Source organism: Bombyx mandarina, chromosome 20 (assembly GCF_030267445.1).
Source record: "Bombyx mandarina strain Sakado chromosome 20, ASM3026744v2".
Classification (NCBI taxonomy): domain Eukaryota; kingdom Metazoa; phylum Arthropoda; class Insecta; order Lepidoptera; family Bombycidae; genus Bombyx; species Bombyx mandarina.
The window spans coordinates 6001341-6024530 of record NC_143226.1 but is presented as its reverse complement, the minus strand read 5'-3'; the positions used below and the strand labels follow the sequence as shown (position 1 = coordinate 6024530).

The window sequence follows — 23190 nt, the reverse complement described above, 5'->3', positions numbered from 1 at the left end:
AAAAATCAGAACACATCCATTTTGTACGCAAGCACAACACCACAAGCAGCAAGCGAAGTGTCAGTCAGTGAGATTAAATTCAGTGTTGTCAGTATAAAGAAAAATAATGACATGAAATTCATATATCGATTATTTTTTTAAATAACCGATAATTGATTTATATCTTAATCTTTTTTTTACGAGTACACATTATTTTTTATGTTTTTGTTTTAGTTGTACATATTTAAATAACAATACTAGTAAAGTTTTTTTTATTGCTTAGATGGGTGGGCGAGCTCACAGCCACCCTGGTGTTGCTAAGTGGTTACTCGAGCCCACATACATCTACAACGTAAATGCGCCACCCACCTTGAGATATAAGTTCTAAGGTCTCAAGTATAGTTACAAGTTAAAGTCCAATGGGTATGTCTTCGATGTTATTTTATGTGCATAAAATCCATTAAAATCGTTTGATTAATGATAATACTTAAAATGATTTATTTATATGTTTTATTTATATACTCAAAATATTTACTTCATACGTAAAAGGATTTGAAGCTGGCAATATTTTTCCCGCAAAAATAAAAATCCTTGTTTTTTCAATAGAGTTACTTTTTTTAAACTACTTATTGTAAACTATAGTGGCGCTTATTTGCAAGAAAGTAAATGCATATTTATTTATGACAAAATTAATGCACAAAGTATTTTTTCTATAATCTATTGTCCGCTTTGGGCCGAAAATGGGCCATCCCCTTTGCGATGCTTATGGCCTTTGTGCAGTGACTGTGAGAGTAACACACATTTGGTTTTCAAGTTTTCAATCCGGCAATTTTGATGTCAAAGATGCACGTCGCTCTGGTCGCCCTATTACGGATAAAATGGATGCCATTTTTGAAAAAGTGCAGCAAGATCGGCATATCATTAGTTACGACGTAGATGAAGAACTGGGAATTGACCACAAAACAGTTTTGGCGCATTTGAAAAAAACTGGGTACACAATAAAGCTCAATATTTGGGTACCTCACGAGCTCACTGAAAGAAACCTAATGAACCGTGTACTCATTTGTGATTCTTTATTACGACGTAATGAAACCGAACCATTTTTTGAAGAAGCTGATAACTGGTGATGAAAAGTGGATCACGTACAAGAAGAACGTGCGAGAAAGGTCATGGTCAAAGACACGGTCAGTCTTCACGGACTGTGGCGAAACCCGGGTTAACTCGCAATAAGGTGATGCTGTGTGTTTTTTTGGGATTGGAAGAGCATTATTCATTATGAGCTGTTACCACCAAGCAGGACCATCGATTCTGAACTCTACTGCGAACAACTGATGAGATTAAAGCAAGAAGCTGAGAGAAAGCGGTCGGAATTAATCAACAGAAGGGGTGTGGTTTTTCATCATGATAACGCTAGACCTCACACATCTTTAGCCACTCAGCAAAAATTAAGAGAGCTTGGCTGGGAGGTGTTAATGCATCCGCCGTATAGTCCTGACCTTGCATCTTCAGATTTCCACCTGTTTCGGTCTCTTCAGAATTCTTTAGGCAGTGTCAGGTTAACATCACGAGAGGACAGCCAAAACCAGTCGCGGTATTTTGATCAGAAGCGCGAAAGTTTCTCTAGCAATCGGATCATGTCCCTACCTAGAAGATGACAAAAAGCTATCAAACAAAATAGAACCTACATACTTTAGTTAAATTTAAATAAACTATATTAAAAAATGTTGTGAATTTTCTTAAAAAATGCGAAGAAAATTTTCCCCAACCTAATATGTATTTGATCAACACCTATCCCCACTGTGAACAAGTTTAAATATCTGGAATCTATGCTCACGCCGGATGCCAACGTGGAGACCGATATTGCGCACCGTGCAAATGTAGCATGGCAGAAATGGCGGTCGCTGACAGGAGTTTATAACGCGCCTGTGTCTAAGGGTGCCCCTGGTATGCCGATGTTACATGAGGCTCAGTCGTGTCACCCCCCAAAAGGTGGTCTATGGGTCGAGAGACACGGGGCCAAGTCGCACCACTTCTAGACACGTCATCACCGGTAGACAACCGGTGAACACTGGGAGACACACACCAATAAATAAAAACAATTATAATATAACAATGCTGTGTTTATTCTATACAATTAACACGGTTACAATTATTATAATGGTTTACAAAGATTTAATTAGTGGTCAGGTACAATGTAACAGGTGTGTCGGTAGGTATACTGAACACACGAGAAAGTCATCAAAGAAAATTAGTTTAAAATTAAATAACAAGAAACAATAACGCTTCCCAGCAACCGGGGTTGCTGGATCCAAGCAAGGCTGTGTATGCAGGTAGACATAGACAGACTAAGACAGACATTTGAAAATAATTCGAAAATAAATGGAACGAGGGCGTACGTGACCAGCAGCGAGGCAGTACATTTTTTGACTTCTGAAAAGACAGACATACAAAAAGACGAAACAGAACGAATAATAATTTAAATAATTGACCGTTCTTATATAAGATATTCAAGTGATCTTCGACCGTTCAAGTAGTCATTCGACCGTTCAAGAATTTTTTGTTGAAGGGTCAGGTTGAGACGGTTGTGGTTTTACATTCTCTATTTTATGCTTACCACGTGGCAAGGAAGTGTTCATAGCCCGAGTTAAGGAAAAATTCATGTTGATATCTATAATTGTAAGGTCTTTGATGTATTCAGGTCGAATATTATGAAGCTAAATTTCTAATTTTTGTTCTTCAGAGACGTCACGATTAAGTCTAGAAAACATCTGTTGCATTACAGATAAATACGCGACAATTGACTCATTTTTAAATTGAGAACGATTTCTAATTTCGTTCATTAACTTATAATCGTAATCGGGTGTATCAAAATCATTAATTAATTCGCTAAAAAGATCATTCAAGTTTTTAAAATTTTAACGATTGACCCTAAACCAAAATAAAGGTACTTTTATATATTTTTTTAAATAAAATTCTTAACTTGTAATTGTATTTTATTTAGAACACCTAATACACTTCACGAATTCCTCTCTTTTCTTTAACTTTCTTCAAAACACACAGGCTTAAAAATAAGTTATGGCAAATAAACAATAAAATTAAATTAAATTTGAAGTCGTCGTGGCCTAACGGATAAGACGTCCGGTGCATTCGTGTTGAAGCGATGCACCGGTGTTCGAATCCCGCAGGCGGGTACCAATTTTTCTAATGAAATACGTACTCAACAAATGTTCAGGATTGACTTCCACGGTGAAGGAATAACATCGTGTAATAAAAATGAAACCCGCAAAATTATAATTTGCGTAATTACTGGTGGTAGGACCTCTTGTGAGTCCGCGCGGGTGGGTACCACCACCCCGCCTATTTCCGCCGTGAAGCAGTAATGCGTTTCGGTTCGAAGGGTGGGGTAGCCGTTGTAACTATACTGAGACCTTAGAACTTATATCTCGAGGTGGGTGGCGCATTTACGCTGTAGATGTCTATGGGCTCCAGTAACCACTTAACATCAGGTGGGCTGTGAGCTCGTCCACCCATCTAAGCAATAAAAAAAAAAAAAAAAATGCGAATAAAAAAGAACATAGTTTTTATAACTCTTCATTTAATTCTTCCTGAAAAAGTATTTTGTGCTGATAGATTGAGTGGAGATATTAGTCACTAGTGCAGAATATTATTAGCATTGTGTACGTGATAATACCGGAGGCTACAACGATACAGTGATAACAATGAATTATTCGTGGATAGTTGTGTCTAGGTAAATATCTAATTTAATATATTTTTTTTTTATTGCTTAGATGGGTGGACGAGCTCACAGCCTACCTGGTGTTAAATGGTTACTGGAGCCCATATACATCTACAACGTAAACGCGCCACCCACCTTGAGATGTAAGTTCTAAAACCTCAGTAGAGTTACAACGGCTGCCCCACCCTTCAAGCCGAAACGCATTGCTGCTTCACGGCAGAAATAGGCGGGGCGGTGGTACCTACCCGCGCGGACTCATAAAAGGTCCTACCACCAGTAAATATATAATATATATTTGCATTTAAAAATTTTAATCGTATAATTGATCAATTATTTCGCAGACGAATATTAGGCTCGGTTATTGTATCGGAGATTGGGCTAAATTTTCTATAGTAGTCTAGTCTAGTGTATTTTGGTTTCGTTATTTAACATATCGTCGAGTGAAGAGACTGAGAGAGAGTGAGAGAACCTTCTTCAGCTATTTGAAGGAGGCAAACTTAATTGAAGTTTAATTAAAAACTTCGAATTGTTCTGACACTGATAATAGTCTAACATAACTATATATTTGTTCGTGCTGTTCTTAAAACCACAGATTCGCGTATGGAAAAACCGACCAAATTTATTTGTATTTAGATTTATTATTAGTAATGTTTTTTCTCTCTAAGTACCGGTAATTTTTGTAAGTACTTTGACATTGGCAAAATCAATTCCAAAAGCGTTGGAGCCAAATTCTGTATAAAAAGAAGAAGAAGACACTGATAAATGTATAAAATATACTAATACTATACTATATATATAAAAATGAATTGCTGTTCGTTAGTCTCGCTAAAACTCGAGAACGGCTTTACCGATTTGGCTAATTTTGGTCTTGAACTATTTGTGGACGTCCAGAGAAGGTTTAAAAGGTAGACAAATATGCTCAGAATTAAATAAAAAAAACAATTTTGTTTTTCCTTTGATGTGTCTCCCGTCGGACGGATTTCTTTTGTTTGTTTTAAGTTTATTTTATACAAAAATTTAGGTCTAAAAGACCTAAATTTCGAATAGTTTACAATCTTCATTATTACAGACGACTATTGGTTTACCTATATCAATTGTATTAAGATAACAGAAAAAATATAATTTAATATTGTTATATGTGGGAACAACTTAAGTAATTGTTGTTGCATCATTGCAGAGACTGATATGACATTGTCCTATTTATGAACTGTATATGTAAGTAAAGTGCTATTTCCTCCCACATATCAATCCGATTTAAGGTAAACATTTATAACAAACTAGTTTTAGCCCGCGATTCCGTCCGCCTGGAATAGTTACTTTGGCATAACGCTAAATTTTACACCCCACTTCATTGACGTAGAAAGTGAAGATATTTTTTAATCTAGGAGCTATTTAAACCCCTATTTTGAAACATTCTTTATTGGTGCTCCACTTGTATTTGTCTTACCGTGATGTTATAGCCTTCCTCAATAAATGGGCTATCTAATACTGAAAGATTTTTTGAAATCGGACCAGTAGTTCCTGAGATTAGCGCGTTCAAACAAACAAACTCTTCAGCTTTATAATATTAGTATAAATAAATAGGTTAGTAGTATCTGTACACAATGTCACTACTTCAGTCAGTGAGAGATTGGATTGCATCCAGTTCTCTAAGTGTTCACCAGTGTACTGCACTTAATCACTTAACGGTCATGACTTAATGGTACCAAGCTTCATAATTCTGTGGCAAAACTTATTTTCTTGCTTAGGTAAGTGAACGAGGTTATAGCACATCTGGTATTTTGTAGTTACAAGAGCCAATAACGGAAATACCGTCGCCCACGGAGAACAATTCTACAAGGTTTTAAACAAATAGTTACAACGGCTGCCCCACCCTTCAAACCAAAACGAATTACTGCTTCACGGCAGAAATAGGCAGGGTGGTGGTACTTACCCGTGCGGACTCACAAGAGGTCCTACCACCAGTAATACCACCAGTAATGGTTTAAATTAGATTAGGAAAAGAAAGTCGTGGAGGTGGGCTGTGAGCTCGTCCACCCATCTAAGCAATAAAAAAAAAACCAGGTTGCTCTTTTAAGCAATTATATCTCGGGAAGCAACAATCTTTTTGGCCTATCGCGCATAAGGATTACAGTTTCGTTATTCTTTCCATAAATAGCCCAATCTCGTGATGTTTGTCACTTTACATAAGTTCTATCTTATCTATTATTGTTGCGGATTTGATGTTATCTTTTAGTCTTATTGCAAGCATGTTAACGGAGCACAGATCGCGAAGGTGATCTTGCTAGTAACAACATATGAAGGTCATGACCACTTTCATCCATGACTATCGTCTTCACAATGTTTTTGATGACTGGTCGAGCTCACAGCCCACTTTGTGTTAAGTGGTTACTGGAGCCCATAGACATCTACGACGTAAATGCGCCACCCACCTTGAGATATAAGTTCTAAGGTCTCAAGTATAGTTACAACGGCTGCCCCACCCTTCAAACTAATTAGATCCTGTCTTCGGATACTCGGAGAGCATTTAAGAGTGAGCATTCAAAGGCCTTTTTTTAATTTAAGGGCACCTCAACCCGTGGGATTTTTTTGTCATTCCCTATCCCCTGCTCTTCATTTCTGAAAACTTCCCGTATGAGTCCTGAAATAGAATTCAGAGTATTAGCTTATAAATGTCTTGGACGACTTAACCAACCAGGATGTTCACGCTAGGCCTTCGCGCGCCTTTTTCAAGGCGTAGTCTCCTGTGAGAAATTGGGGGAGGTGAAGGACCTCGGCCCTTCTCTTCTCCCCTTCTTCCTCTCAGGAGGCGCCGGAGTCCGACATAACCCGGTCCACTACCCCCCTCGACCGAGTATCCGTAAATGGATTCACCAGCGTTAAAAAAAAAAAAAGGCCCTAGTATTCACAAAATATTTGATGCAATAATATGACAGTAGCTGGTTCAATATTTAAATGTCGGCGAGTAACATCTTCACACAGTCTTCCGACATCGTGAAAATCGCGTCATCGTCAGTCAAGCTGTAAAAATAGTTTTGATGTTGCACAGTCTCGATCTTAACCGCTATTTCTCTGACGTCAGATCGGCCGTGAGATAGTGTACCGATCTACGATAATAAAACAAAATTGATTTGTCCCTACCGCTACAAAAAAAGGAAATGGCCAGATAAAAAAACCACGAAAAATGTTCACGTTTTTTTTTTTTTTTTCCTACCTCAGCTGATAGCCCTAGCGGCTATGTCAGCGTAACCCTAACTTTAGTAGGTGAGCTCACGGGGCTCAAACCTGACGATGTTGCTAACACGAACCCTAGCAAGAGCCGTGCTTCGCAGAATCTACCACCGGATCGGAAACGCGACCCACTGAGAAGATCCGGCGAGAAACTCAGTGGGCTGTGTCTGAGAGTTAATTTACTCGTCGAGCCCTTCGTCGCAAGCGACGGGTTCGACGAGAACGGTGACCGGTGCTTGAAGTACCTAAAAGCACCGTTAGTGGATCGGGAGGATCCGAGATGACGTGTTTTGGGCGACGTCGACTGCTTTCCATTCTGTCCGCAGGATCGGGAATGTAGTTACCGGCGGCCACGATGAGAGGGTTCTCGTGTCGTGCCGCTTTATCGAAATGGGAAAAATGTTCACGATTGACTTCCACGGTGAAGGAATAACATCGTGTAATAAAAAAAACCCGCTATATTATAATTTGCGTAATTATTGGTGGTACCACCTCTTGTGAGTCCGCGCGGGTAGATCCCGCCACCCTGCCTATTTCTGCCGTGAAGCAGTAATGCGTTTCGGTTCGAAGGGCGGGTCAGCCGTTGTAACTATACTTAAGACCTTAGAACTTATATCTCAAGGTGGATGGCGCATTTACGTTGTGGATGTATAAGGGCTCTAGTAACCACTTAACACCAGGTGGGCTGTGAGCTCGTCCATCCATCTAAGCAATACGCAATAAAAAAAACCAATCTTAGCAATAAAAAAAATGTGTTTTCGTCAATATTCGAAATTAATGTTGAAGTTGTTCGTAGTTTGCTGTGCAGTGTTGCTTATGGCTCGAACTTAACCTTCCCCCCGGGCTTTAAGTTCGGTGCAGCATCAGCTTCATACCAAGTTGAGGGAGCTTGGAATGTCAGCGGTGAGTTTACAAGGATATTGCTTAAAGATTCCATTTTTTCCCCACCTATTCTCTGGTAGCCAAGGGGCTATTTTAGCTACGCCCGGACGAGAGGTTCCAATAAGCTTGGAATCCGTAGACAGTGCATTTTAATAAAAGTAACAATAATTTTTAATCTTTAGTCTAGGTACCAAGAAATTTAGACGGAATCAGCTAAACATTTTTTACATTCCAGACAAAGGTGAAAGCATATGGGATCGGCTAGTCCACACCAAACCTGAAGCGATAATGGATCTCACTAATGGAGACGTGACCTGCGACTCTTATCATCTTTGGGAGAGAGACATAGAAATGGCAACGGAGCTTGGTCTACATTTCTACCGTTTCTCTCTGTCTTGGCCAAGGCTTATGCCTACGGGTTTTAGTAATAAGATCAGCGTAGATGGCCAGAATTACTACAACAACCTGATTGATGGGCTTTTGGATAAGGGGATTGAACCTCTTGTTACCATTTTTCATTGGGATTTACCCCAGAGCTTGCAGGATCTTGGTAAGTTGTTTTGATTAAATGAGGCATTACGATAAAAGTCTGCATGTGTGACCCAGAATACCTCAAACAATTCTAATTAAATGCCAATGATATTCTGGTCGTCTTCTTCACGCTAAGGTCCTTGTGGTAGGATATGTTGAGACCAAGGACGTGTTGTCGACCCGTTCATGATTTTGCTGCGAAATCGAAATGATTTTGCTATTTGGAAGGATGTGATGGTATTTATACCAGTATAGGATTTCGATGAACTTAAATTTCTCTATACGGGCAGTATTTTTTTTTTTTGGATCCTATCGAAATCGACTAACTACTTTGGGAATTTCTGACCTGTATGGTATATGATTGAAGGTTCCAACTGATAGCTTAATCGCATCTTTCAAGCTAGAACACATCACGGTAAGAATAATCAGCGTAGTATCTCTATACGTGCGAGATCAAAATGCGCTCTAGGACGTTAAGATTGATACCAATGCCCATTTTAGAATATGCGTTTTCATCTTTATCCCGTAATATTAAATATTGCTTCACATTGGAAGTTTTACTGGTGGTAGGACGTCTTGTGTGTCTGAACGGGTAGGTACCACCGCTCTACCTATTTCTGCCGTGAAGCAGTAATGCGTTTCGGTTTGAAGGGTGGGGCAGCCGTTGTACTGTGCTAAAACTGAGACCTTAGAACTTATATGTCAAGGTGGGTGTTGGTATTTACATTGTAGATGTCTATGGGCTCTGCTGACCACTTAACATCAGGTGGACCGCAAACTTGTCTACTCAGCTAAGCAATAAATAAATAAATAGTGGTTCGTTGAGAATTTTCAATGCCAATACGAATTTTGAATATTGTTTTCCGTTTATTTTTTTCGCTTATTAAATATTGATTCATCTTAGACGTTGATTTCGGTTCACTTGGCCATATCTAATACGTCAATTATTCGTCAATTATCGACGGATTGTCAAAAATACCAAACTATCTATACTAATATTATAACGAGGTAACATTTGTTTGTTCGTTTGTATTGAATAGGCTCCGAAACTGCTGAACCGCTTTGAAAAATTCTTTCACTGTTTGGAAGCTACACTATTCCCGAGTGACATAGGATATAATCTTTTTTGAAAAAAATTAGGGATCCTAACTAAAACTCCAATAATGTAACCAAGGTGTAAAAAAATTACCTAAAATATTCTTTACATCGCGTGCCCTGCGAAAACTATTGATGACAGAAAAAAATAATGAACTACGACTTTGTAGAACACATTATTATTTGCAAAAAGTGTCGTGACAGCATATGCCTAATTATTATAGTTATGCCGCAATAAGTATTATTTTATTTAAAAATATAAAATAACGTCAAATATCGTTGAAATTTTTGTTAAAGACCCGAGCGGAGCCGGAGTGGGCCGCTAGTGAAGAATAAACACATTGAACGAATCGATTTTGGACTCCAAAGCGGTTTATTATTTATGGCCTTTTGTATATTTCCATCCGTCAGTTCAACGTCATCTATCAGTCCCATAGATTATACACTTAAGTCAGTCCTCTAAAAAGCGTTAAAAAGTAGATTTATTGTGTGAATAAAATACTTTTACGTTTTATTGCGCATGCGATTTTTAACGTTGCACAAGCGCAATACGGTTCCTAAGGAACGTGGATATCCATGATGACCTGGAGCTTGACTCAGTCAGTGAGTAAACACGTCATTACGGATCCTACCGATCCATTAACGGTGCTTTTAGGTACTACAAGCACCACGATCTGGAAGGTGTTGGGAGCAGGCCGCGGGCCCAAGGAATTTTAGGGGCCACCCACTAACGACTCTCCTGCACTCTTAGGTTAGATGAGCTTAGGAGCCTAGGTTAGGTTAGGTTACTTACTAGGCTCAAACCGGAAGTGTTACTAACACTGATCCTAGAAAGAGCAGTGCTTCGCAGGATCTACCACCGGATCGGAAACGCGACCCACTGAGAAGATCCAGCGAGAAACTCAGTGGGCTGTGTCTATGGGTTAATTGATATCAGCAAGCAATATCTTCGCAATAACTGTCGTCTACGCTGCTCGAAAGTAATTTTATGTTGTCGAACTTAACTACATAAAGTAACAATAGTTACGCAGCTCAGAATTCCATGGGGAGCGCTCTGAGGAATTTTTCGAGATGATACCGGCATCTCGTTTTTACCATCGCACCGCCCGCCACCGGAGTAGAGTTCATCCATACTACCTGGAGCCACTGCGGTTATCCACAGTGCGTTTCCAGAGATCTTTTTTGCCACGTACCATCCGGCTATGGAATGAGCTCCCCTCCACGGTGTTTCCCGAGCGCTATGACATGTCCTTCTTCAAACGAGGCTTGTGGAGAGTATTAAGCGGTAGGCAGCGGCTTGGCTCTGCCCCTGGCATTGCTGAAGTCCATGGGCGACGGTAACCACTCACCATCAGGTGGGCTGTATGCTCGTTTGCCTACAAGGGCAATAAAAAAAGAATACACTGTTAATGCAAGAATATAGGTAAACAAATATATGAAGCTGAAAAAGTAAAAATACAATATGCTTAAATAGTAAATCGGGAAATAATCTGACGGTACTCTTCAAAATTATAAAGCGAAGTTATAAAATGTTTGTACTGCCATCGGACCTTGACGCCTGTGCAAATTAGGGTAGGCGGCGGCTTGGCTCTGCCCCTGGCATTGCTGAAGTCCATGGGCGACGGTAACCACTCACCTTCAGGCGGGCCGTATGCCCGTCTGCCTACAAAGGCAATAAAAATAAAAAAATTGCAAAATCATTTTTACGTCTCGCAGCCTCTTAAAATTACGTAGTAAGAGTAAAGAGTGAAAAGAAATTTCAGGCTTATAATACTTTCTTTTGAAACGTGCTAAATAATAAAAAAATACTTTTAATGCACATCCTTAACGTTTTGAAGCGACCTTTACTGTCAGTTAATATTTTGAGTTACGTGTTTATAAAGGCGTATTTTACGTTGGCACTTTGTTATCGAGACACTCCATTTTTCTAAGAGTGTTAGCTGTCAAGTGTAGGTATTAGATAATCTTCTAATACATACAATTTACGTGTCATGGCGCCTTGTTGCTAAACTCCGCCGAAATGGCACAACCGATTCACATGAAATTTTGTGTGCATATCGGGTAGGTCTGATAGCTGCGGTTAACATCTATTTTTCACACCCAACATTGATCCAAAGGTTGGTCCACCTAAAAAAAATATTTTCTAGAAATAATGTATAATATGGCAAAACATCATTTGCCGGGTCAGCTAGTAATCTATATTTAAACTAATATAGTATAAATCTACTGTGGTTTTTACGGATGTTCCGTTATAACTACTGAACCGTGCATCCGATTGACTTGAACTTGGTATCCATGTAGAAAATACATGTACTTAATGGATAGGCTAATATTTATATGAGGGATGGACTTCCTACACCAGTTGCGGGGGCGTTAATGATGAGAATCTTTGTGGGGGTGAGAAATAATAATGCTAATTTTAAATGCCCAGCGAAGCGGACGGGTACAGCTAGTTGTCTATATGATCATTTCCATGTTTTTTTGACCCATCGTACAAACATATCCCAAAAACTCGCAAATCGTACTCTCAAGAAGCTCATGGAAGAAGGACGCGGAATGGTTTCGAAGTTTTCACATCGCTAATCCTTATACATATAGGTATTTGTGTATTAAAGATAGTCGATTTTGAAATTGAATAACACCAGTCTTAATAAAACTGCGTTGAGTCCAATTTTGCAAACATATAACGGAATTATTCAAAGATAACAAAAATTCTGTCGTAGAACTTTCAAATTACAAACTACCAAAAATGAAAAGCTGCATGTTTCTTTTTATTATTATTCCCAGGTGGCTGGATGAATCCGCTGATAGTCGACTGGTTTGAGGACTACGCCAGGGTCGTGTTCTCTCTGTTCGCGGATAGAGTTAAAACCTGGGTCTCTATAAACGAGCCTGTATCGATTTGCGACTATGTTTATAACACTGGCGGAATGGCTCCTCCTATTTTCGAGCCTCACGTGGCCCCTTATGTGTGTACTAAGCACGTTTTGCTAGCTCACGCCAAAGCTTGGAGGATTTATGACGAGGAATTCAGGCCAATGTATAACGGTAAGTTTTTTAGTTAATAATTTGGTTCAGTTTTGTGTTTGTTTAATTAGGAACACCTAATTAGCATATCTCGACAATAATAGGGCAGTTATCAAATTTTAATTCAGAAAAAAAAAATTTTTGAACTTCATTCTAATTGAATATGCAATTTCGAAAAGGGCACATCTCTGAAAATGTAAAATATTCAGGAAATGAAAAAAAACTGATTATTTTCTAAAGCATTGTAAAATTTAAAATATCAACTTTTGAGATATATTTTAGTGTTCATTAGCAATTGGAAATTACTGGAATTATTATAAAATGGGTGTAGTAGGTAAGCCTCAAAACTACATATGTATATGAAAAAACGTATTTGACAAAATATGCGACATGTGCATTTGAAGTCGTCGTGGCCTAAAGGATAAGACGTCCGGTGCATTCGTGTTGAAGCGATGCAACGGTGTTCGAATCCCGCAGGCGGGTACCAATTTTTCTGATGAAATACGTACTCGACAAATGTTCACGATTCACTTCCACGGTGAAGGAACAACATCGTGGAATAAAAATCAAACCCGCATAATTATAATTAGCGTAATTACTAGTGGTAGGACCACTTGTGAGTCCGTGCGGATAGGCACCACCGCCCTGCCTATTTCTGCCTTGAAGCAGTAATGCGTTTCGGTTTGAAGGGTGGGGCAGCCGTTGTAACTATACTGAGATTTTAGAACTTGTATCTCAAGGTGGGTGGCGCGTCTACGTTGTAGATGTCTATATGCTCCAGTAACCACTTAACACCAGGTGGGCTGTGAGCTCGTCCACCCATCTAAGCAATAAAAAAAAAGAAATGTGCCCTTTTCGAAATTGCATATTCAATTGATGTCGTCAATGTCATTATTATATTTTTCTCTTGCATTCATATCGGAAGTCCTAAATAGAATGAAATTCTCCACCCACCATCGGAAAAAGTTGAAGCGAGAAGAATTGAGCTTGAATGGTATCATAATCAAAATTGCTATTATTTCCGACGTATCCGTATACTTTACATGGTCTTTATGGACAAACAAACGGAAATAATGTTTTTGACAATAAAGCGCGCGAGATTAAGTCGTAAAAGTAGATTTAATTGTGTCTACAGCTCGCGTTATTCGGAGATAATTCAATTGAGGCCTATAAAATCGAAGGCAGCTAAACGCCATAATGTCGTAAAATGGATTAACAATGGCGCTATCTTGTTTAGTTAGTTGGACACGCTTTAGCGTTTTCATGTTATAACAAATGCAGCTAAATCTCTAACAAATTCAGTTCAAAAATTTCATTTTTACTCAGTACTAAGTGCTAATAAACGAAGTTTTATATAATTTAAAATTCAGATTATTACTAATATTCTCATTCTTTAAAAATCTGCTTTAAAATAAAGAATATCGTAGTTATACGAACAAAGTTATTTCAGCTTCTCAAACCGGGAGTATTGCTAACACTGGCCCTAGCAAGAGCAGTACTTCAATGGATCGGAAGGATCCGTAATGACGTGTTTAGGGCCGATTTTTGTAGTTTACCTGAATATTTGACAGACTTGAATTTAGCTGCCTTTGATTTTATAGGACTCAATTGTATAGTTTAGCAGCTCACTATTCAGTCTATTATAAATAACTGCTTCGGTAGCATTAGGTGGGATAAGCCTTTTTTTATTGCTTAAATGGGTGGACGAGCTCACAGCCCACCTGGTGTTAAGTGGTCACTGGAGCCCATAGACATTTACAATGTAAATGCGCCACCCAGCCTGAGATATAAGTTCTAAGGTCTACCTACCCGTGCGGACTCACATGAGGTCCTGCCACCAGTAAAGCCTCCCGTATGAGCTTGCTACCCGCTTGACTACATATCTATGGCTACTGTAAAGCTATTTAGTATAAGCGACATTCCGCTTAATATACAAAATTTATCTTTGTAATGAATAGTCCGTTTTATTTAGTTTTATTAGCATTAACAATTCGATGTTTTTCATTGAACCTCAAATACGTCAAATATGTATTGAAGTCGTCGTGGCCTAAAGGATAAGACGTCCGGTGCATTCGTGTTGAGCGATGCACCGGTGTTCGAATCCCGCAGGCGGGTACCAATTTTTCTAATGAAAAACGTACTCAACAAATGTTCACGATTGGCTACCACGGTAAAAGAATTGTGTAATAAAAATTAAACCCGCAAAATTATAATTAGCGTACCTAATTACTGGTGGTAGGAACTCTTGTGAGTCCGCGCGGGTAGGTACCACAGCCCTGCCTATTTCTACCGTGAAGCAGTAATGCGTTTCGGTTTGAAGGGTGAGGCAGCTGTTGTAACTATACTTGAGACCTTAGAACTATATATACTCAAGGTGGGTGGTGCATTTAGGTTGTATATGTCTTTAGGCTCCAGTAATCACTTAACACGGGGTAAGCTATGAGCTCGTCCACCCATATAAGAAATAATAATCTTGGATAGCTTCTCCACGTAAACTTTTGTGGGGTCGTTTCACAAAGAGAGCTTCATGCTTACAGGCTTTTCTTACGGTCATCCGTCAGCAATAAGCTTCTATTATTAGAAGGTTTTCCTTCGTTTTCAGGTGAAATCACGTTGGCCATTCCCCTGATCTGGTACGAAGCATTATCTGCTGAACATGAAGAACTTGCTGAATTGCTAAGAGAAAATATAGTAAGTGAAATGCTAATTTCCGTTTTATTAGCTCAGACCTTCAGGGGCTAATGCAGGCCATATGTGTCATTGTAGGTGTTTCTACTATATTTATGTATATTAGTTCATATTATTTATTAATTTACATTGTACACGTACGCAATATTTCATATTATATCATATTTAATTACGTATTCTATAACACACTCTCATACAGTACACAAATACGCTAAACAATCATACATTCACAACACTACTCAAAATTATATTATTTACACAAGCATAGTCGGGCGTAACTGCTAGTATGCAGCAAAGACCCCGACTATGTATAACTGCGTACGTACTGGTCGTCGCCTGCGCCACGACTCGGCCGCCGCTCGCGGCCAGTCGGTTTTGATCAACGCCACCCTAAGACTGTGTCACTCCTTGACTTACGCGTACTCTTTTGCTTCGTTACGATTTATTGCTTTCGTCTATTTTGTATTATTGTGTTTGAACTTGCTACCGCTTTATCTGTACCTTCTGTACTCCGTAATTTCTCCTTCTAAATATTGCTATACTATCTGTGATTAGAAATAAACTGTCCATCCAATTACGGCTCGTTATTGTGCCGCCCGGCACTGGTGACCTTACCACCACCAACAACGAACACTAAAGTCATCAGAGCACAAAATATCTTTACTCGAATCTATCCAGAAATACATGAAGTCAGCGTCGGAACGGTACTTCGATAAGGCTATGTTTCATGATAATTGCCTTATCGTTGCCGCCGCTGACTACTCCCCTAATCCTGATCACACAGGAGCCAGTCACCGTCGACGCCCTAGACACGTCCTTACGGATCCATCAGATCCAATAACCTTTGCATTAGACGCCTTCAGCTCTAACACTAGGAACAGGCTTAGGGACCCCGGTAACCGTACTCGTCGAAGTCGACAAAGAGTTCGCCGTGCAACCTAACCCATGAATCAGCTCGCTGAGTTTATCGCCGGATCTTCTCAGCGGGTCGCGATTCCGATCCGGTAGTAGATTCATTCGCGAAGCAGCTGCTCTTGAGTTGTTAGGTCTCTTCGGAGGCGCTCGGGCAGTTGTTGGCAAATCCCACCCCTCCTGGCTGAGCCTTTGCTCGCCCACCTGTCCTGGTGAAACTGGGAAGGCCTCCGGGCCACAAGTAATCCTTAAATAATAAAAATATATATATATATATATCTTTACTGCTTGATGTTTATCTACAGAAGTGCTTGCCATCCGCGATTCTGATTTAGATTGAGCACTAGCTTTTTTTTTATTGCCCTTGTAGGCAGACGAGCATACGGCCCACCTGATGGTGAGTGGCTACTGTCGCCCATGGACTTCAGCAATGCCAGGGGCAGAGCCAAGCCGCTGCCTACCGCTAAAACATTGTTCAGCTTTTACATTCACGAAAGACAATAATATCCACTTCTTTCAGGCCGGTCGGTATAGTCACCCAGTCTACTCAAAGGAGGGAGGTTGGCCACCGTCTCTGGAGAAGCATCTGGAAGAGGTCGGCAGACGCAAGGGATTCAACAAATCGGTCCTCCCGCCTTTCACGAAAGAGGAAATAGATTTGATTAGAGGTACTTTTTTAGTACGCTTTTATTAGCTTCAGACTTGTATGTATGTTTGTAACCGAATCTTTGAACATGATTTTGACCCCCTTCAAATCGTTGGATTAACTCAAAATTTATATATACTTGTTATACTTGTTAAGGAACGATGACAATTCAACATAAAAAAAATATTTAAAAATTGAAATTCACCTCATAAATGAAAAATAAATAATAGTTTAAAAAACTAACAAAATACGTTTTTATAGAAAATCCAACTAAAAAATTGAGATTAATTTTTAATGAATTTTAATTAAAGATAGCGTAAGAAAAAATGATTTTATTGTACAAAAAAAAAACGTGGGGTGCATGGTATTAGTAGTTAAAAATATTTTATGAACAGATATGAGTAGAAGGGCTATTATGATAATATCCTGAAAAGCAACACACGCTTTTTTACAATAAAATCATTTTTTCTTACACTATCTTTAATTAAAATTCATTAAAAATTAATCTCAATTTTTTAGTTGGATTCTCTATAAAAGCATATTTTGTTAGTTTTTTAAACTATTATTTATTGTATTTCATATTTGTATTTCAAAGAAATAGCGTGATACAACAAACCATTTTCTCGCGGCTGCCTCTAAATACTATGTATACTCAATCCAGACTTCGGAGCAATGAAGACCCACAGTCGCCCTAAGTACATCCTATCGGATCCTCCTGATCCACTCTTAGTACTTTTAGGCTTCAAAAATGACCCTCACGCCGAAGGAACATCCTGCAAAAAATTTAATTTTATTAATAACTGGTGGTTGCGCCTTGTGAGTCTGCAAGGTATCAGCACCCTGCATATTTCTGCCATGAAGCAATAATTAGTTTCTATAAAACTGAAATTGGCGGCATCTACGCCGTTGATGTCTATGGGCTCCGGTAACCATTGAATACCAGGTGGTCCGTGAGCTCGATCGCCAATCTAAGCAATAAATAAATAATTAGTAGTTTTAAATTTTTTTAGTGTATCTTTTTTAAACATACTTTTCAGTGCATTTAGTCTCTTTGTCGATCAAGTGGTTAATGATTTTCAATGTACTTGGATCCGGGTCGGATTACTGGTCTAGGTCGATCTGATCGAGAGACGTCTGACGTCTTTGTATCTTGTATCTTTCTTGAAACCAGTGGTCCCGCAGTAGTCGAAATTCGAGTATAATTAATTGAACTTATAAGTTTGAACATTATTGTGGTTCTATTGTCAAAGACTTTACTTCTACAACCACAAATTTCGGCAAGGCTACAACTTAGACAAATAATATTAACAATTAACAATTGACTTGACCACAGACTTTAACAATAAACATAATACATGTGTGTGTGTGTAAAACACATGGTAGTCTGAATAATGTTTTTAATTGATTTAATGTATTTTTATGCATAATTTAAAAAATATATTAGCACTCTGCACTTCTTCTCTAAATTCTCTATAAGTGTGTGAAATTTCATACTCCTCCGTCGGCGCAATTTTCGTAAAAAGGGATACAAAGTTTTTGCTTCACGTATTAATTTAGAGATAAATCCTAAAGAATCCATTGTATGCAGGTACATACGACTACTACGGAATGAATTTCTACACGAGTCGTCTGGTGCGGAAGGCGAGGCCCGGCGAATCTATCGGAGCCTGGCCACTGAGCGGTGCCCCTGATTTTGACGCAGCCTTCGAGAAAGATCCAAGCTGGGTCGCCGGCTATTCTAGCTGGTTCTATGTTAGTTAGTTAGGGGTTAAAGTATGAAATTGCCAATTTGCACTAAAAATGGAAATCCGTTTTTTTTTTCATCTATACTTCACTACATACTTAGTATAAAACAAAGTCGCTTTCTCTGTCCCTATATCTATCCCTATGTATGCTTAAATCTTTAAAACTACGCAACGGATTTTGATGCGGTTTTTTTTAATAGAAGAGTGATTGAAAAGCAAGGTTTATAATATGTATAATACATAAAATCCATTAAATAGTGGAGAAAACATCACGGTAAGACCAATACAAGTGGTGCACCAATAAAGAATGTTTCAAAATATATTCACTTTCTTCATAAATGAAGTGGATACCCCACCAGTACCCCCCAAATTTAGCGTTATGCCAAAGTAACTATTCCACGTGGGCGGATTCGCGGGCAAAAGCTAGTCTATCATATTTATTTAATCAAAATATCTACCATTATTATCTATACATTGCTGTTATCTAATAGGAAGGTCATTTATGTATGCCTTTGCGATAGAACTCTAGTGATCTAGGCTCTACAAACTGTGTGAAAGCATTTTGTACTGCCTCCTGGGAAGAAAACTTTTTATCACGTAGAAAATTGTCTAAATCACGAAAAAATGGCAGTCCGTTGGAGCAAGGTCTGGCGAATACGGAGGGTGACGAATGGTTTCGAATTGCAGTTCCTGTAGAGTTAAAACGGTTTCTCGTGCTGTATGAGGTCTCAAGTCATCATGGAGCAATAATGGTGAAGATCGATATGAATCGATCCCAGAAAGTTGGGGCTGTTTCACTGCAAGCTTCATATAATTGTTCGGAGTTCGGCACAGTAGACATCTGCCGTTATTGCTTGATCAGATCGGAGAAAGCTATAGTGAATAACACCATGCTGAGACCACCAAACAGTTACCAAACAGCAACACAAGTTTCAACACGCGTTTCTTTCTGCAGATCAGTCAAATCATGAAGCACCCATTTTTCATATTTTTTTGTTTTATTGATTTGGCTCAAATGAATCAATATTGTTGGTAAGGTAACGTTAAAGCATGCTGCTAATTCCTGGGTAGTTTGGCTCGGATCGGCTTCCATCATCTCTTTTAATTCATTGTTATTCACATGTGTGTGGACTTCCACATGGCTCGTTCTTCAAATCAAAATTTCCATCACGAAAGCGTTTTAAAGCAAAATCGCACGGTGCGTTCATTAGCGGTGCCCTCTCCAAACGCAACATTGATATTGCGATCACTCGAATTTCCTAAGTATCCATCTTTCTTGTCTAAGCTGAATAAAAAAAAACAACTGAAAGTCGATAATCGAATGTTGCACATTTTTTAAAAGAAGAACCTCATAGGTACCGTTTGAAAAAAGTTTCACTCAAAAATCTCAAGCCATGAAGGTTCTATATCAATTCGAAGTACCTATTACAATAAAACAGCAATTTCATACTTTAACCCCTATTATATACGCATATAGATATTACAGATAATAGACCCCCAGTCACTTTGAGAAGGCAATTTCTTTTTTTACTAATACGAAAACTGGGTTCCTTTTAACAGATAGCCTGAAGCTTTCAGTCCGGTTAAAGTTTGGCTATTTCAAAACAAATCTCCGTATTATTATCATCTTCAGTTTTACGAGTTGTTGACAAGAAACCCGTAAAGTATTTGAAACATCGAAAATAATATAATGATCTTTAAACACTCGAGATAAAAACCGTAAAAGTTTTGATTGCTAAGTATTATAGTAGTAAGTAGAGGGGGGAGAGGTCGACCGAAGAAGTTACGGATGGAGTGTGTTAATATGAGAGAGAGAGGAGTGAGTTTTGAGATGACGGCTGATAGTAGAGAATGGAATAGAAAAATTCACTATGCCCTCCCCACCTATTGGGATAATGTGGAGAAAAAAATTAAGAAGAAGATTGCTAAGTATACTTTTTTTTTATTGCTTAGATGAGTGGACGAGCTCACAGCCCACCTGGTGTTAAGTGGTTACTGGAGCCCATAGACATCTACAACGTAAATGCGCCACCCACCTTGAGATATAAGTTCTAAGGTCTCAAGTATAGTTACGACGGCTGCTCCACCCTTCAAACCGAAACGCATTACTGCTTCACGACAGAAATAGCCAGAGTGGTGGTACCCACCCGCGCGGACTCACAAGAGGTCCCACCACTAGTAATTACGCAAATTATATTTTTTCGGGTTTCATTTTTATTACACGATGTTATTCCTTCACCGTGGAAGTCAATCGTGAACGTTTGTTGAGTACGTATTTCATTAGAAACATTGGTACCCGCCTGCGGGATTCGAACACCGGTGCATCGCTTCAACACGGATGCACCGGACATCTTATCCGTTAGGCCACGACGACTTGAATACGAAAATCATGGTAAAAGAATCAGTTTAATTATAGCGTGCGTAATGTGGATAGCCGCGAAAGTTTAAAACAATTATTCGTTTAGGTAACTTTCTCGTGGGCAATACGGAAATAGTGTATGAGAACTTTTTTAAATGTTATTTCTTCTTTCTTTCAGGTAACCCCTGAATATTTCCGACCTCAAATTATGTGGTTGAAAGAAAAATACGGGGACCTGAAGTTCTTGATCACTGAAAACGGTATTTCGACTGGACCAGGATTGGATGACAGAATGAGGGTCGAGTATTATAGGGATCATTTAAAAGAGGTTAACAAATGTGCTTACTTGTAACGAGTTAAGTATACGTGTGTTCGCAGTGTATATCGCAGCGGTCGGGGTTTTTTTTTTTAATTATTACCCCAAAATATTTTTGTGTAAGTTGATATTACCGCATGGCGAAGAACTAAAATAAACGAAATCGCTTATTTTTAGTATCTTTCATATTATAGCCCCCGTGATAATTTGGAAAAGAAAACAATAACAAAAAATTTAACCATTCTAAAGAAGTTTCACTCGACACACAAAAGTTTCATTTTTACCCCCCAAAATTTCCAATTACCCCATTTGGGGTAATTTACCCCGGTTCCCCGACTGCGGGTATACCGGAACATAGCCTTCACTACAATTAAAGAACACTTCAATCTGTTTGAAGCTGCTATATTCATAGGATTTCCACTTCCTACACTAGCGCTGTTTCGGTGAGTCTCCAACAATAGCTGATTTAAGCTAAAAATTAAACCTTCTCCTATGTTGCGGTAAATCTATCGGTATTTTAGATCATATCTTTCTGGAATGCACTCTTAATGATGAATGCCCACCACTAACTAGTTTACTAACTAACACTAACGTCCCGTTCCCAGTTAATATTATGAACTATCTTCTAACATTCCTTAATCCTAAAGTTGTAAATGCATTAGCTTATTTTATTTCCCGCAATAACATAAAACTGTAAAAATATTTATAATTTTTTTCTCCCGTTCTCATTCTTCTCATCTGCCATCATCTATCTATATCACTGATATTCGATCTACCTGACATTGGCAGAGTCATTCGTCAAAGACGAGACTCGAGACATTAAATGAAAAAAAATAAAAAAAATAGCTAGTTGTTTGGTTTAATAAATGTTAAAAATCTTTCCACTTGCTACTACTTCTTCTTCTTCTTCTTAGTCGTATACTTCATTGCTGAAGGTCGTGTCCCTGAAAGCCCTTCGTGGCTCTTTGCACCATCAGCTTCCATTTGCTTCGGTTTTCGGCTTCTCTCAGGGCGTTCGCAACAGAGTCCAGTGAGCGCAGCTATCTGATCCGACCAACGGTTTGGTGGCCCGCCGGCGGGTCTTTTCCCTTCTGCCTTGCCCACCACAATCAATCTTTCAAGGTTTTCTTGCTACTACAGCGCCACCTTATTTGGCTACTTTTCACCTAAAACTTTTTAAAATACCGAGATGTTATTATTTACTTCTACCCTCCATTACTGCAACACTAAAACGAATATCATAGATAATGCACTAAAATTAACAGGAATACTATTATTTACGTTTTATTGCACTCAGAAAGAGACAATATTTTGAGGCGTCCGAGATAGTAACTCTAAGCTTACCTGTTGTTCGGTAGATAGCAGGGCCATTGGACATGATAATATAAATTCTGCTGTCGCAATTCCCCCTGTTTTACTCATTGGTCCAAAATGATTGAATAAATGACTGATTTCCGCCAGAAATAAATAGTATAGTAGGGGCTACCCATACAGATTCTCAATATGAAGTGAATTAAAAATTTATTCAAATTATTTCTTCATCAGTTACTTCTAGCCATCCACGAGGACGGCGTTAACGTGGTGGGATTCACAGCGTGGACCCTGATGGACAACTTCGAGTGGAACGATGGTCTCGGATCCAAATTCGGATTATACGAAGTGAACTTCACCTCTCCGGAGCGCACGCGGACGCCACGTGCTTCAGCGCACTACTATAAGAGCATCATAGACACACATTCAATCCCAAAGACTATTTATGAAAACTAATAGCTGTATCGGATATTTTGGTGTAAATAAATAAATAGAATAGTTACACGTGCAGTTCTTGAAGTATTTTATTATTTGTTATTATCCGTAACACGCTTCGTCAGATTACAGAAATAGAGTTATCAGCAACATGCTTCGTCAAAGAGTACCTACAATACTTATTTTGAGATACAAGCGTCGTCATAAGTAACATATAGGTCCACGCTAACAGCAATGCGCGCGTAGGCATCGGCTAGTCAAACAAGCCACTCTGGATCGCACCCGGCCCGAAAGTAC

At 38.9% G+C, this 23190-nt stretch overlaps 1 protein-coding gene across 1 annotated transcript; it reads left to right on the top strand.

Moving 5' to 3' along the window:
- Positions 1-3605: 3605 nt before the first annotated feature.
- LOC114247876 (myrosinase 1) lies at positions 3606-22968 on the top strand. The gene is made up of 9 exons (XM_089736048.1): positions 3606-3727; positions 7743-7849; positions 8064-8378; positions 12242-12502; positions 15084-15172; positions 16602-16749; positions 18316-18479; positions 21010-21159; positions 22693-22968. Exons 1-9 carry the CDS (start codon positions 3699-3701, stop codon positions 22912-22914), a joined length of 1485 nt encoding a protein of 494 aa, XP_089592174.1. The 5' UTR covers positions 3606-3698; the 3' UTR covers positions 22915-22968.
- Positions 22969-23190: the final 222 nt, after the last annotated feature.

Bases quoted from the DNA above. Each gene is read 5' to 3' on its own strand.
- LOC114247876 (XM_089736048.1), top strand. From the start codon at position 3,699: ATGAATTATTCGTGGATAGTTGTGTCTAG. The intron at 7,850-8,063 runs GTGAGTTTACAA...TTTACATTCCAG, and splicing joins GGGAGCTTGGAATGTCAGCG to ACAAAGGTGAAAGCATATGG. The intron at 15,173-16,601 runs GTAAGTGAAATG...CACTTCTTTCAG, and splicing joins AATTGCTAAGAGAAAATATA to GCCGGTCGGTATAGTCACCC.